The sequence below is a fragment of the Periophthalmus magnuspinnatus genome, chromosome 13 (assembly GCF_009829125.3).
Source record: "Periophthalmus magnuspinnatus isolate fPerMag1 chromosome 13, fPerMag1.2.pri, whole genome shotgun sequence".
In the NCBI taxonomy this organism is placed as follows: Eukaryota; Metazoa; Chordata; class Actinopteri; order Gobiiformes; family Gobiidae; genus Periophthalmus; species Periophthalmus magnuspinnatus.
The window spans coordinates 23,319,955-23,332,999 of record NC_047138.1 but is presented as its reverse complement, the minus strand read 5'-3'; the positions used below and the strand labels follow the sequence as shown (position 1 = coordinate 23,332,999).

The following is a 13,045-nucleotide window of genomic DNA, read 5'->3' as shown; positions in this document are numbered from 1 at the left end:
GCCCATTTAAGTAAAGTTAATTAAAACTGCTTTGCAAACCCTGCTATCCCAACAGACCATGCTGAAAGTAGAGAGATAACCAACAAGTTAACTTTGACATGGGCAGTCAGATGAGAGCTGAAAAAGCCAGCATGAGCTGTGAGCACTCCCCAAGAGATGGATTGTATAGAGTTACCCATGGTCCGCCTTGCTTTGTCCCCTGCAGAAAGCGCCATTAGAAGCGGCCTAATTCAGACTTGTGTTGTGAAGTAATGACTGTTCCAATGCCACCTGCCTGGGAGCCAATGTCCAGACCCCCGCCTGGGTTTTTTTCATTATGACTGGGCCTCCTGGGGGTTAGCTGGCTGGCTCTCCTTAAGACATGCTTTAGTGTTTATAGGATTAGAAAAAAAAGATAGTTGGATAAATGGGCAGGCATAAAAGGCCTCGGTGGAGCTGAAAAACTGGCCTGACATTAGAGGCATTAAGAGAAATCAGAGCCAGGCTGACGGGAATAAACAGCTACTTGTGGTTATTATGTGCGTGGGATTGCGATGTTGAAATGTTAACATACAAGCAAGATTCAAGTTCAAAATTGACCAAGAAAATTAAGAAGATCGTTTGGCACCCCTTAAAAATGTATTCTAATGTATGATATTTTCAGACAAATGTGTGTTTTTAAGGTTTCTAGAGCTAAAGTGGGCAAAGTGGGAGTGTATTCAGATCCCCTTAAATTTTTCACTCTTTGTGATATTGCAGCCATTTGCTAAAATAATTTAAGTTAATTTTTTTCCTGATTAATGTACACACAACACCCCATATTGACAGTAAAACACAAAATTGTTGAAATTTTTGCTGAATTATTAAAAAAGAAAAATTGAAATATCCCATGGCCATAAGTATTCCGACCCTTTGCTCAGTATTTAGTAGAAGCACCCTTTTGAGCTAATACAGCCCTAAGTCATTCATCATTTGGGAATGATGCAACAAGTTTTTCACACCTGGATTTGGGGATCTTCTGCCATTCCTCCTTGCAGATCCTCTCCAGTTCTGCCAAGTTGAACGGTGAATGTTGGTGGACAGCCATTTTCAGGTCTCTCCAAAGATGCTCAATTGGGTTTAAGTCAGGGCTCTGGCTGGACCATTCAAGAACAGTTATGGCGCTGTCCTGAAGCCACTCCCTCATTATTTTAACTGTGTGCTTAGGGTCATTGTCTTGTTGAAAGGTGAAAGTTTGGCCCAGTCTGAGGTCCTGAGCACTCTGAAGAAGGTTTTTGTCCAGGATACGACCAGTTATCTTGTCCCTGTAGCTGAAAAACACGCCCACAGCATGATGCTGCCGCCACCACCATGCTTCAATGTTGGGACTGTATTGGACAGGTGATGAGCTGTGCCTGGTTTTCTCCACACATACCGCTTAGAATTAAGGCCAAAAAGTTCTATCTTGGTCTCATCAGACCAGAGAATCTTATTGCTCATCATCATCTTGGAGTCCTTCAGGTGTTTTTTAGCAAACTCCATACGGGCTTTCATGTGTCTTGTACTGAGGAGGCTTTCGTCAGGCCACTCTGCCATAAAGCCCCGAGTGGTGGAGGGCTGCAGCGATGGTTAACTTTCTAGAACTTTCTCCCATATCCCGACTGCATCTCAGGAGCTCAGCCACAGTGATCTTTGGGTTCTTCTTTACCTCTCTCACCAAGGCTCTTCTCAGTTTGGATAAACTGAGCAATTGGGGGCTCTGGGAAGGGTTTTGGCCGTCCCAAACGTCTTCAATTTAGGAACCTTAAGTGCAGCAGAATTTTTCTTGTAACCAAATCTGTGCCTTGCTACAATTCTGTCTGAGCTCTTCAGGCAGTTCCTTTGACCTCATGATTCTCATTTGCTCTGACATGCACTGTGAGCTGTAAGGTCTTATATAGACAGGTGTGTGGTCTTCCTAATCAACTCCAATCAGTATAATCAAACACAGCTGGACTCCAATGAAGGTGTAGAAACATCTCAAGGATGATCAGAAGAAATGGACAGCACCCGAGTTAAATATACACTATGAGAGTCACAGCAAAGGGTCTGAATACTTATGGCCGTGTGATATTTCAGTTTTTCTTTTTTTGATAAATCTGCAAAAATTTCAACAATTTTGTATTTCTCTGTCAATATGGGGAAAAAATTAGCTTAAATGATTTTAGCAAAGTCTGAATACTTTTCATACACACTGTATGAGAGGTTCATCCTGATTGGACAGTAAAAAAACAACATTCTTTCAACTGGGCAGAAAGTTTTAGAGCAAACATGTTTTGCTGCTCATCCTCTGCTTCAGTTCTGGTCAAATTGCTGGTGGACACTGCCTTATATCTGTCTGAGGGGAGGAGCTAACAACAATGACACTAGCACGCCTATTTGCTTACAGTTTCTGTTTGTTGGCTAAGTCAATTGCACTACATTAAATGCAGAACTTTTTTTTTTCACAAATGTGCCCACTTTTAGCCCCTCCCCCCATGACTTCTACTGTGATCCCATACAAAACAGTCACATTTGGACAATTCTTGACTGGTAAACCAGATGAAAATACCAAAAGTCACCAAAAATGGATGGGATGTCTTGAGTCTGAATGGTTGGAGTTTTGGGTTTCTTGAGAAAGACAGGAAAAATGCTAAAAATAATGAAGATAGGCATTCATTTTGAAGCCAAATTTGATATTTTAACTCACATTATGATTATTTACATAGTTTCATATAGTCGAACTGAAGGAAGGAAACATGTTCAAGTTCTCAAATACACAGTTTGGACTGTGGCCTGTGTGTTCAGTCCCGACGACAGGGTTTGTTGTGTAGGGATATGCATTCAGGGACTGAGAAAAAAATAACTTAATTTATTTTTGAAAATCTCCAATTTAAAGCTTTTTTTTTTTTTTTTTTTTTCGATAAATTATAGTGGAAATAAAACTATGCATTTATAAATCTATGGGAGAAATCAGTATGGACAAAACTTTTTTGTCCAAACTGACAGTATACCAAAACAAAAAAGCAAGAAATTCAATTGTCCCGCTGATTGTTCATATGGGTGAGCAGGTCACAAGGACAACAGGAAAAGTCACATTTCTTTTCATTTTATGGAGTTACAAAATACGCCAATATATGGCAATATTGCAATAATAGAGCTATGGATTTGAGGACACGTGAGGAAAATGTGGTGCTTTATACAATTATGTACTTTTAGATTTTTGTACCTTTAGTTTTCATTTAAAAAAAAAAAGTTTGTGTGTGTGTGTGTGTATATATATATATATATATATATATATATATAGTGCTAGTGAAAGTGAATGGGCATTTGATATCAAAACTTAATGTCATTGGTCTTTGGTCAGATGAAGGCCTCTCAAGATGAAGGCCTCTCAAGTGGCTCATGGTGTGGCGTTTGGGATGACGAGTGGTGTATGTGAACAAGACCCAAAAGTGAAGAAAATGCAACTAAATCCTGTGTACACAGGGGCCGCATCACAGAGCGCATCAGCATGTGTGAAATCATCTAGTTTCTATTCTTTTAAAAATACAACATTTGTTTTGTCTATCCAATTACCATAACTGTTTAATGTTACGTCTGGGCAATTACAATTACGCTTGCTTTTTTGCCAAAGTACTACATTTGTTGGACGACTGCCTTGTACTACATACCAAGTAATATTTTGTAGTAACTGTCTTCTGCCCATCTTTTGCATTCCATTATGTTGATCTATACTCCACTGAAAATGAAAAAAGACAGTGTTTACAGAGGCCACGGCCAAAACACAGGATGAGATGGAGTAGCCAGTGTGCTGTACATGTGAGATGGAGCCAGGCCTGTGCTGCTACCACAGAGTGCTGTGGACTGACTGAAGTGTGGCTCACAAACTAGGGCCTTTCACGGACATCGGGGGGCCAGGGCGGGGCCATGAGCCAGCCCTTCCATCTGTTTCTTATCGTCCTCTCCCTGACCTCCACTGACAATGGGAGCCGGCAGGAGTGGGGAGGATCGGGGCGGAGTGGGCAGAGGAGCGGCAGAGATGGCCAGGTCCAAGCAAAGCCATGGTGGCGTCCGGTGTATGCCTGGACTACTGAGGCATTCCCCATGTGCTCAGGACACAATGTACAATAAGAGGAGGTGGCCTAGTGTTTTATGGTCATTTGGGAGGAGCCATGTAGGATTTATACTGCAATAATGATTAAATATGATGAATTTTACCACCGAGAGGTCAGATAATTGTTTTTGTCTCATGGTGGGTATGATCACTTGACATGCAGTGCGCATGTAATTAAAATCCAGATGAGAGTAAGGTTGTTGGTGGCATGTGAAATAGGTATAATGGGTATTTCTTTAGTTATTTTTCCATCACATTCAACACATTAAAAAGTGGCATTCTGTAGTTATACCCAAAAAGCTGTGATATTTATTTTTATCTTTTTATTTTATCAGTGATTGAGTGGTTTTATCATTGGTAGGGTGCTCAGATCTACTGACCCACAGGCTGGAGGTGTGATTCCAGCTCCCACGGATGAATGTTCCCATTGTGTCCTTAGGCAAGACACTTAACCACTCACACACACATTCATACACCTGTGTACGCAGACAGTGGGGGCGAATTGGGTTGAGTGGTTCTTTGATGTAAAGCACTTTTAGAGTCTTGAAAGTGGAAAACCGCTATACCATTTTAGAAACCTGTATCAATACTGATGTGTTGATTGACACTTATTGCCCATTGTGATTGTCCCTTTAAGCCAGTTGGCTCAATCTCATTTTTGAGTGATGGGGTCAATTTTTCTACAAAATCTGTGGCTATGAAGTGGTGTGACCTTTCATGGAGTCATTACTGAAGCAAACAAGATTATTTTTAGAATCTGTTAAACTCATAACCGATCCTCTCGGCCACCTGTCATTTCCACAGCATTGAGTTTGATTAATGCCCAACCCTTTCACAATAAAGCCCTTTGTGCAGGTGGTAAACATGGAGCTTTTATGTTGAAAGCACCACGGAAAACATTTAGTTGTTTATCGCGGAAACATGACTTTGCAAGTGCACTGAAACTTTTGCTGAGGCCAATATCACTACATGGTTCACGATAAAACAAAGTAGAAAGATGTCACAGGAGGGATCATAGTGAGCATTGGTTTACCTGTGTCTGCCTTCCTCCTTTTCTGTATAAATTGATGTTTTTGCTTGGCGGTAGTCTTGACTGTAGTTTGGATCGGATGTATAGAAAGACGCAGCTGTTTTGAGCACTTTTGCCACGCCCCTTTTTTAGTCAACTAATTATTCTGTATTATGTAATCTTTAATAAGAGCTGGAGCCTCACCAAATTGGATAACCTTGTCTTGCTAATGAGAGAGAACCAGACTAACCTATACTTCACAGCTAATGTCATCTACATTCTCTTTTCACACAACACACACATATTTGCTCAATGGACATGCCACTCTGCTGTAGTGACATCTCCTACTGGCAGATGGGACCATGAATCAGCTCCATCAGCCCCATCAGGTTGGCCCCTCAGGTTGCCTCTCCTCAACACTGTGCCAAATGTGTGCATAGAGTAATCTACCTTTGGCCCGCTGAGTATATGACATGTTGTTGAAGACTAGCCACCAGGCTTCGACCTCATGCGACGGGGATCTCCTTGGCAGGTAACACACACAAGTCCCAGGACGATATCCATATGAGGGAGTGCCGAGGGAGTGCCAGTTAAGTGTGTGTGCATGTGTGCATGTGTGCATGTGTGCATGTGTGCATGTGTGCATGTGTGCGTGCATGTGTCCCTACCTTGAGTTTGGAGTTGTGAGCCACCGCAGGAGAGTTGTCGTTCAGAGAAGGAATAGTCAGTTCCCATTTGCCAAATTCTTTCTTCTCGTAAGGGTGAGAGAATTTGTCCCAGGAATCTGCAAAGAACAGGGGGTTAAAAACCGCAATGGAGTTACGTATTTTTAAAGTGGCTGTAGCAGATTTTTTTTCATGTAATCAAGTAAAATCAGTCGCAGTAACAGATATACACTCACCTGAAGGATTATTAGGAACACTATACTAATACGGTGTTTGACCCCCTTTCGCCTTCAGAACTGCCTTAATTCTACGTGGCATTGATTCAACAAGGTGCTGAAAGCATTCTTTAGAAATGTTGGCCCATATTGATAGGATAGCATCTTGCAGTTGATGGAGATTTGTGGGATGCACATCCAGGGCACGAAGCTCCCGTTCCACCACATCCCAATAGAGCAAAGATGCTCTATCGGGTTGAGATCTGGCGACTGTGGGGGCCATTGTAGTACAGTGAACACATTGTCATGTTCAAGAAACCAATTTGAAATGATTCGAGCTTTATGACATGGTGCATTATCCTGCTGGAAGTAGCCATCGGAGGACGGGTACATGGTGGTTATGAAGGGATGGACATGGTCAGAAACAATGTTCAGGTAGCCCGTGGCATTTAAACGATGCCCAATTGGCACTAAGGGACCTAAAGTGTGCCAAGAAAACATCCCCCACACCATTACACCACCATCAGCCTGCACAGTGGTAACGAGGCATGATGGATCCATGTTCTCATTCTGTTTACGCCAAATTCTGACTCTACCATTTTGAATGTCTCAACAAAAATCGAGACTCATCAGACCAGGCAACATTTTTCCAGTCTTCAACTGTCCAATTTTGGTGAGCTCGTGCAAATTGTAGCCTCTTTTTCCTATTTGTAGTGGAGATGAGTGGTACCCGGTGGGGTCTTCTGCTGTTGTAGCCCATCCGCCTCAAGGTTGTGCGTGTTGTGGCTTCACAAATGCTTTGCTGCATTCCTCGGTTGTAACGAGTGGTTATTTCAGTCAACGTTGCTCTTCTATCAGCTTGAATCACTCGGTCCATTCTCCTCTGACCTCTAGCATCAACAAGGCAATTTCGCCCACAGGACTGCCGCATACTGGATGTTTTTCCCTTTTCACACCATTCATTGTAAACCCTAGAAATGGTTGTAACTGAGCAGATTGTGAAATACTCAGACCGGCCCGTCTGGCACCAACAACCATGCCATGCTCAAAATGGCTTAAATCACCTTTCTTTCCCATTCTGACATTCAGTTTGGAGTTCAGGAGATTGTCTTGACCAGGACCACACCCCTAAATGCATTGAAGCAACTGCCATGTGATTGGTTGATTAGATAATTGCATTAAGGAGAAATTGAACAGGTGTTCCTAATAATCCTTTAGGTGAGTGTATATAGTAAATGCAGCTCTTTCGGGTGAAAATAAGACTACTATGTGCTGTCAGGATCTAATTAAAGAGAGTTTTATTCTCCATGAAAAAGGAAGCGTGAGGTTAGCATGCTAATGTTTGTTAGCTTCACTGTAAATGGTCACATTTTTATAAAGCGCTTTTTCCACCTTCAAGGCACTCAATGTGCTTTACATCAAGGAACCACTCACCCATTCACACACACAATCATACACCAGTGTACACAGACACTGGAGGCAAGGTGGGTCAAGGGTCTGGCCCTCTTAACCCACCTCGCCAGCTCCCACAGATTAATACAACAACAATATTCATCTGTGGGCACTGGAATCGTACCGCCAACCTGTGGATCAGTGGATCTGACCACTCTACCAATAATGTTTACAAGAGGTCGGGATTCAAACTTTCTTCGTAGAGACAAATAAGAAGTTCTGTGACATAATTTCAAGTTTTAACGTCATAAATAGTTTTTTTTAAAAACTGTGCACAGAAGTTTGTTAACTTTTTCAAGCCGACGCTGCCGTGAAATTGGTATTTGAACTGCACTTGCATCATAGGATTTAATCATTAGCAAGTTGGAGCAATATATTAAATAGCAAAGAAATGTAAGAATGAAGCAGAGTAGAAAGCACTGATTACATTTGAGGGGCAAATAATCACAAGCTCAATTTGTGGAATCAACCTGCAATATCTCACTCACAAGGGAGTCGAAACCAAAGAAAGAATAATAATGAGGTCATCAAGTTCCATGAGAAATACTTTTATTGAAATGGCATTTATGCTTTTAAAAAAAAGCCTTTCATTAAGAGCCTTTCATTATGAGCCAAACAGAGCAACTCACTAACCTGCATTACACACACACTATTATATATATATATATATATATATATATATATATATATATATATATATATATATATATATATATATATATATATATATATATATATATAAAAAAATATAAATATAAGTCAAATCTAATAACTACCATTCAAAAGTCACAATAACACATTGGACCAAAAATCCTTCACCCTCTGTAAAGAACTGCCTAACACAACTACACAATACTAGACTTAGCATTCTCTTCCATACAGTTTTTCCACTTCCTCTTGTGTGTTCTGTGACTTTTTTCTGCAGCAGCGCATTGCAATGAGCTCACTGAAGCAAAAGGCAAACTGATGAAACCGCGCTCCCAATCCCACTTCATTTCTTATTGCATTATGCATTTGAGGGGGCTCTGACAGATGTTATAGCCATGATGCTGTGATAAAATGCAAGCAATCCTCATTGACTGGCAGAAATAGATTAGGAAACAATTCATTTTATTGCATGGCGACAACCTTGGCATGTCAATTCTGGACTTTTTTTTTTTTTCCATTTTGTATTTATTTTTTATCTGGGATTCTGTATTTGCTTCCTTATTCATATACCAAAACAACAGCATATAGAAAATGATTGTGGTAGGTATTCCAGAACTGACCTGGAATAACACCAACCAGACAAAGCTATATATTCTTCACAAATTGTCCATCACCTATTCTTCTGAGCCTTTCGGAAAAATACAAAATTCTAAAATAAATATATAAATTGCACATTATGCAACCGACCCGCGCCGAATTCATGACTGGGGCTGCTGGGCGGGCTATGAAATTGAAATCAAATAATATGACTGAGCCGTGTCAAAATGTAATCTCCCACAGAATTGAATGTTGAAATTGAGTGAATGCCCAAGGTCCTGGAAGATAATTAAAAAGGAAAGGGGAATGGGGGTACGAGGAAGTGCATGGAAACACAGCTAAGGACCAAGAAAATGGAACTTCGAATAAACAAAAGCCCCATTCCCACCAGTGGGTTATAATGCATTCAAGTTTGGGCACGGGTTAGCGAGGCAGAGCCTGAAATTGCCTACAGAGTGTGTGCCTGGGTAGAGATAATAATGTTAGCAAGGTAAATTGTTACATCATACCAGGGCAAAACTATTCCCAAGGGAGATAAAAAGTTGCTCAAAATGTAGCTGTTAGCTAATCTTTCAAAGTCATCTTCTTTTTAAACTGACAGACAAGGAGCAGTCAACAAAACACATTGGATTTAATATTTTATAAGAGGTAAATATTGTGATGACACATCAAACCTCATTAAAAGGGTTGTTATTTACTTTTTTACCATCAAGTCACAGTGAACTCTCTCACCTGTCTCACCCCTCTCACCTCTCTCACACCTGTCACCCCTCTCACCCCCCAGGGTTTGGATGAGGAACAGTATGACTGGTCAAACAAGTATCCCCTCTTCAAACTCTGCCCTGCAATTATGCATGATGTCACATAGAACTTGAAGTGGCCAAGCTTTAAGGCTGCAAATGTACCCAATTTTCCAGAAAATGACTAGGGGAACAGTAAATGTTGATTTAGTGTCCCACTTTAAGTCTTAAGACTGCTGCTGTGACATTGGCCTTTACAAGAAAATATTTTTTTCCTTAATATTTTTGCCCTCCAAATGATAAGGGACAAGGTCTCATGCCAAAATGCAATAATAGGTCTTTATAGACCTATTATAATAGGTCATTATCACCATTACATGTATGCATTTATTCAAAAATGTTATGAAAGAACAATGTTCAATATACAGAAATATTTACAGATTCACTTATTATGGCTAGCCCAACCCTGTCTCATCAAATTTGTGTCTCTTTCGTCCTGAGGGCTGTTACTCCCCTCAAACTGTCCTGACACAGGATCTGCAAACCCTTTCTGACGAGTCCTCCCAGTAAGCACCGTGCAATATTTATTTATTCTCGTATTTTCAAAAAATGATTGATTGATTGATACAACAGGAAATAGAATGCACACAAACCATTTACAGAAAGAGAAAGTTGCGCAACAATCCCCAAACTGCACAACAAAACACCATGAATTATTGAAGCAACATCTAAGCTCAATGTTAGACTAAAGCATTTCCATTTAGTTCTGTTTTTGGACTGAAATAAAAGTTTTGCTTAGGTCCCAAGTGAAAGCAGAACAATTATAATTTGCTTTCCTTTATCACAATACACCAGCTGTCAATGCGCGGCTTGTTTTGCTGATTGCACCTCTCCATAATCATTTTTCACGTTAGATTGGTTTCAGACATGGTTCGTCTGATGAGCGCACTAAAAACTACTGACATGAATCATAAATATGGGTGTGCTAATGCTTCGGATAAAGACGACAAAACAATTCACTTTGAGAGAAATGACATCCCATTTTCCTCTATATCGCTTTGACTGATGAGAGGGCCACTCATTTAATCTTCTAGATGATGATAAAAAATACATAGCCCGTGCTCACGTTAACTGGGAAGAACGCTCTGAAAACTATTAACCTGAAATTACTCCCCGGGTTGGGTGCGGAGGGAGCAGATTTCAGTGCAAACACAAGAGGTTGCACTCTCCGAACAACTTTTGCAGGGCACTGATGAAATACCTAGCTATTAAAATATTAAACATGGCCACGTTCAACTGCGTATGCAAGTTTACCCTGTGTAATCAATATTTTTAACAGAGCTGGATGATGTTGTGTCTGTTCTGCTCCTATTTTCTGGAATTTTGCTGAGAACAGGAAGATATCTTACGTTACAAAACTACAAAGGCTCCATGGAGCTTGCATCTTGTTTGAACTTAACAAAAATGTAGCAATAGAAACACTGTATTTCCTATTTTGCCCAGGCAGTGAAGAATACAACAGTTTGTAAAGACATGTGGTTTTGGTACTTGTTTGCTCTCCCAGAGTTCAAATGGGTTTGACTGACAGGTGGATTAACCAATCAGAAATAAGGATAGTCTGTTGGTATCAAAACATGCTGCTTCCGAGGGGCAATTAAAAAAAGAAACCCACAGAGGACTGAAAAACATTTAAAATTTCTGACGACCGACTGAAATAAAAAAAAAAGTGACATGGCTCTGCCCGTGTTTGGCCTGAGATGCAATGAGGAAGGAGGTGGGGACCAGACAGTGACATCTGTAGAAAATACACTGAAGGAACAGGTCTTGATCTCACATTTGTCACCCCTATGAATGACATCAGTATTTATTTTTATTCTAGTTTAACAAATACACACGCAATCAACAGCATCTACATAACATGAAACAGTATTCTGACATTATATATATTCAGAAACAATACCCGATATAAATGCAACTAATATGGTTCCTTTTTTAAACTTTTTTATATTCTATATTGGATGTAGAAAGGTGCCAAAAATAAAAACAAAATAAATCATATTTCACTCCAATGCCATTTTACACCTAAAAAGCATAACATCTTGAAACCAGGCTGAATACGCCATGTAGCCTGTGATGAAGATTTCTCACACCACCATGAAACAAAATATTCAACTGTAATAAAATGTAATCTATGGTTTATCTATAATCAGAACTATGTATGACCTTCCTCCTCCATCCAGGTGAGCTTGCTTAGTGGTCGCTCCAGGTACCGCAGGTTCCGGGAGCTCGAGCCCAGAAAGAATTCTCCCAGAGAGCGCAATGTATTGTTTGTGAAATCAAACTTGTTGAATTTGACTGGCAGGGACCTTCAGCTTTCACAAAGGTTGGCTTTTGAAGGGATTCTTCTGTATTTTCACAACATGATCTTTTAGACGCTTTGAGGATTAAAAAAAAAACAAAAACTTTTAAGTTAGGTTTAAAAGATTTAGCCTAGCCCTGTTTCAGTGGTGGAAGAAGTACTCAATTTTGTTACTTACGTAAAAGTGCACATACAGGAGTAGAAAAAATACTCAAGTAGATTTTTTTATGTGTTACTTTTACTTAAGTACCTGTTTAAAAATGTACTTAAAGAGTAAAAAGTAAAAGTATTTAATGCATATTTTGAGGCTTCAAATGCAGCTATTTTTTCATAAAGAAGCTGAATTTTTTTCAGTAGAAATAATTTAATCAATTGTTTTTCTGTTTTTATTTGCATATTTGTGTCTGCAACTATAAACTTCATTACAAAAATAATAAACCCCTCAGCCGTTTCTGCAGGTCTCAAACAATAATAAAAACACTTTCACTTTTCAGTTCAGTTAGAGTAGAATGTACAAATACCTGCTCTCAAATGTAGTGAAGTAAAAGTAACAAATATCCACTTAAAAATGTACTTAAAGTACAGATACCTAAAATTTGTACTTGCACTAAGTGCACTACTTTTACTTTGTTACATTCCATCACTGCCCTGCCCCAAGCTCGTGCTAGCCCTGTTCTAGCCACCATTGCCACCACTGGTTAGAACTGATCACGTGGTACACATTTCTGTCATCACATGGTGGGGGCTAGGCAAGTATTCAGGAAGTAATGTAGAAGAAAAAAATAATATTTGGCCACATGTACCAATGTGCACAGGCCAGTGAAGCAAATACTACAGTAAGTATAATAATTATATCTTTGGTTCATCTTCCAGATCTTATTATACTTCCATGGCTCCAACCCAACTTTGGGGTTTGCAACATGACATTACAATTTATGTGGAGGTAGCAGTGCTGGTTCCCACTGGAACACATATAGTACCTCAGTGACCCTCATTGTCCACTCCACTCACAATAAGTTGACAAGTTTCACATTACCGTAAAAATATGATCTAGCCTAGATGAAAAAAGCACCCAGCCAGAGTCACCCTTTATATGCGACAAACTTCCTTGGCTCCTTTAATTGTCAATGTTTTAGCTGAGTCTTTTAGCTTGGTATTATGCAACACTACTTTATGCACAGTGGCAATGACAGCATATGCCTAAAAATACACTGAGGGCATAGTGGAGCCTTTCTGCTGGCCTATATCTGCTTTTGACAGTGTACAG

At 39.9% G+C, this 13,045-nt stretch overlaps 1 protein-coding gene across 1 annotated transcript in view; it reads right to left on the bottom strand.

Annotated features, from left to right (window-relative positions):
- gbe1b (glucan (1,4-alpha-), branching enzyme 1b) overlaps window positions 1-13,045 on the bottom strand; it is a 255,845-nt gene that overhangs the window by 195,232 nt on the left and 47,568 nt on the right. Inside the window, exon 3 of the mRNA XM_033976749.2 lies at window positions 5,771-5,886. Within this exon, the coding sequence (XP_033832640.1) occupies window positions 5,771-5,886 (116 nt within the window). The remainder of the gene's footprint in view (window positions 1-5,770; window positions 5,887-13,045) is intronic.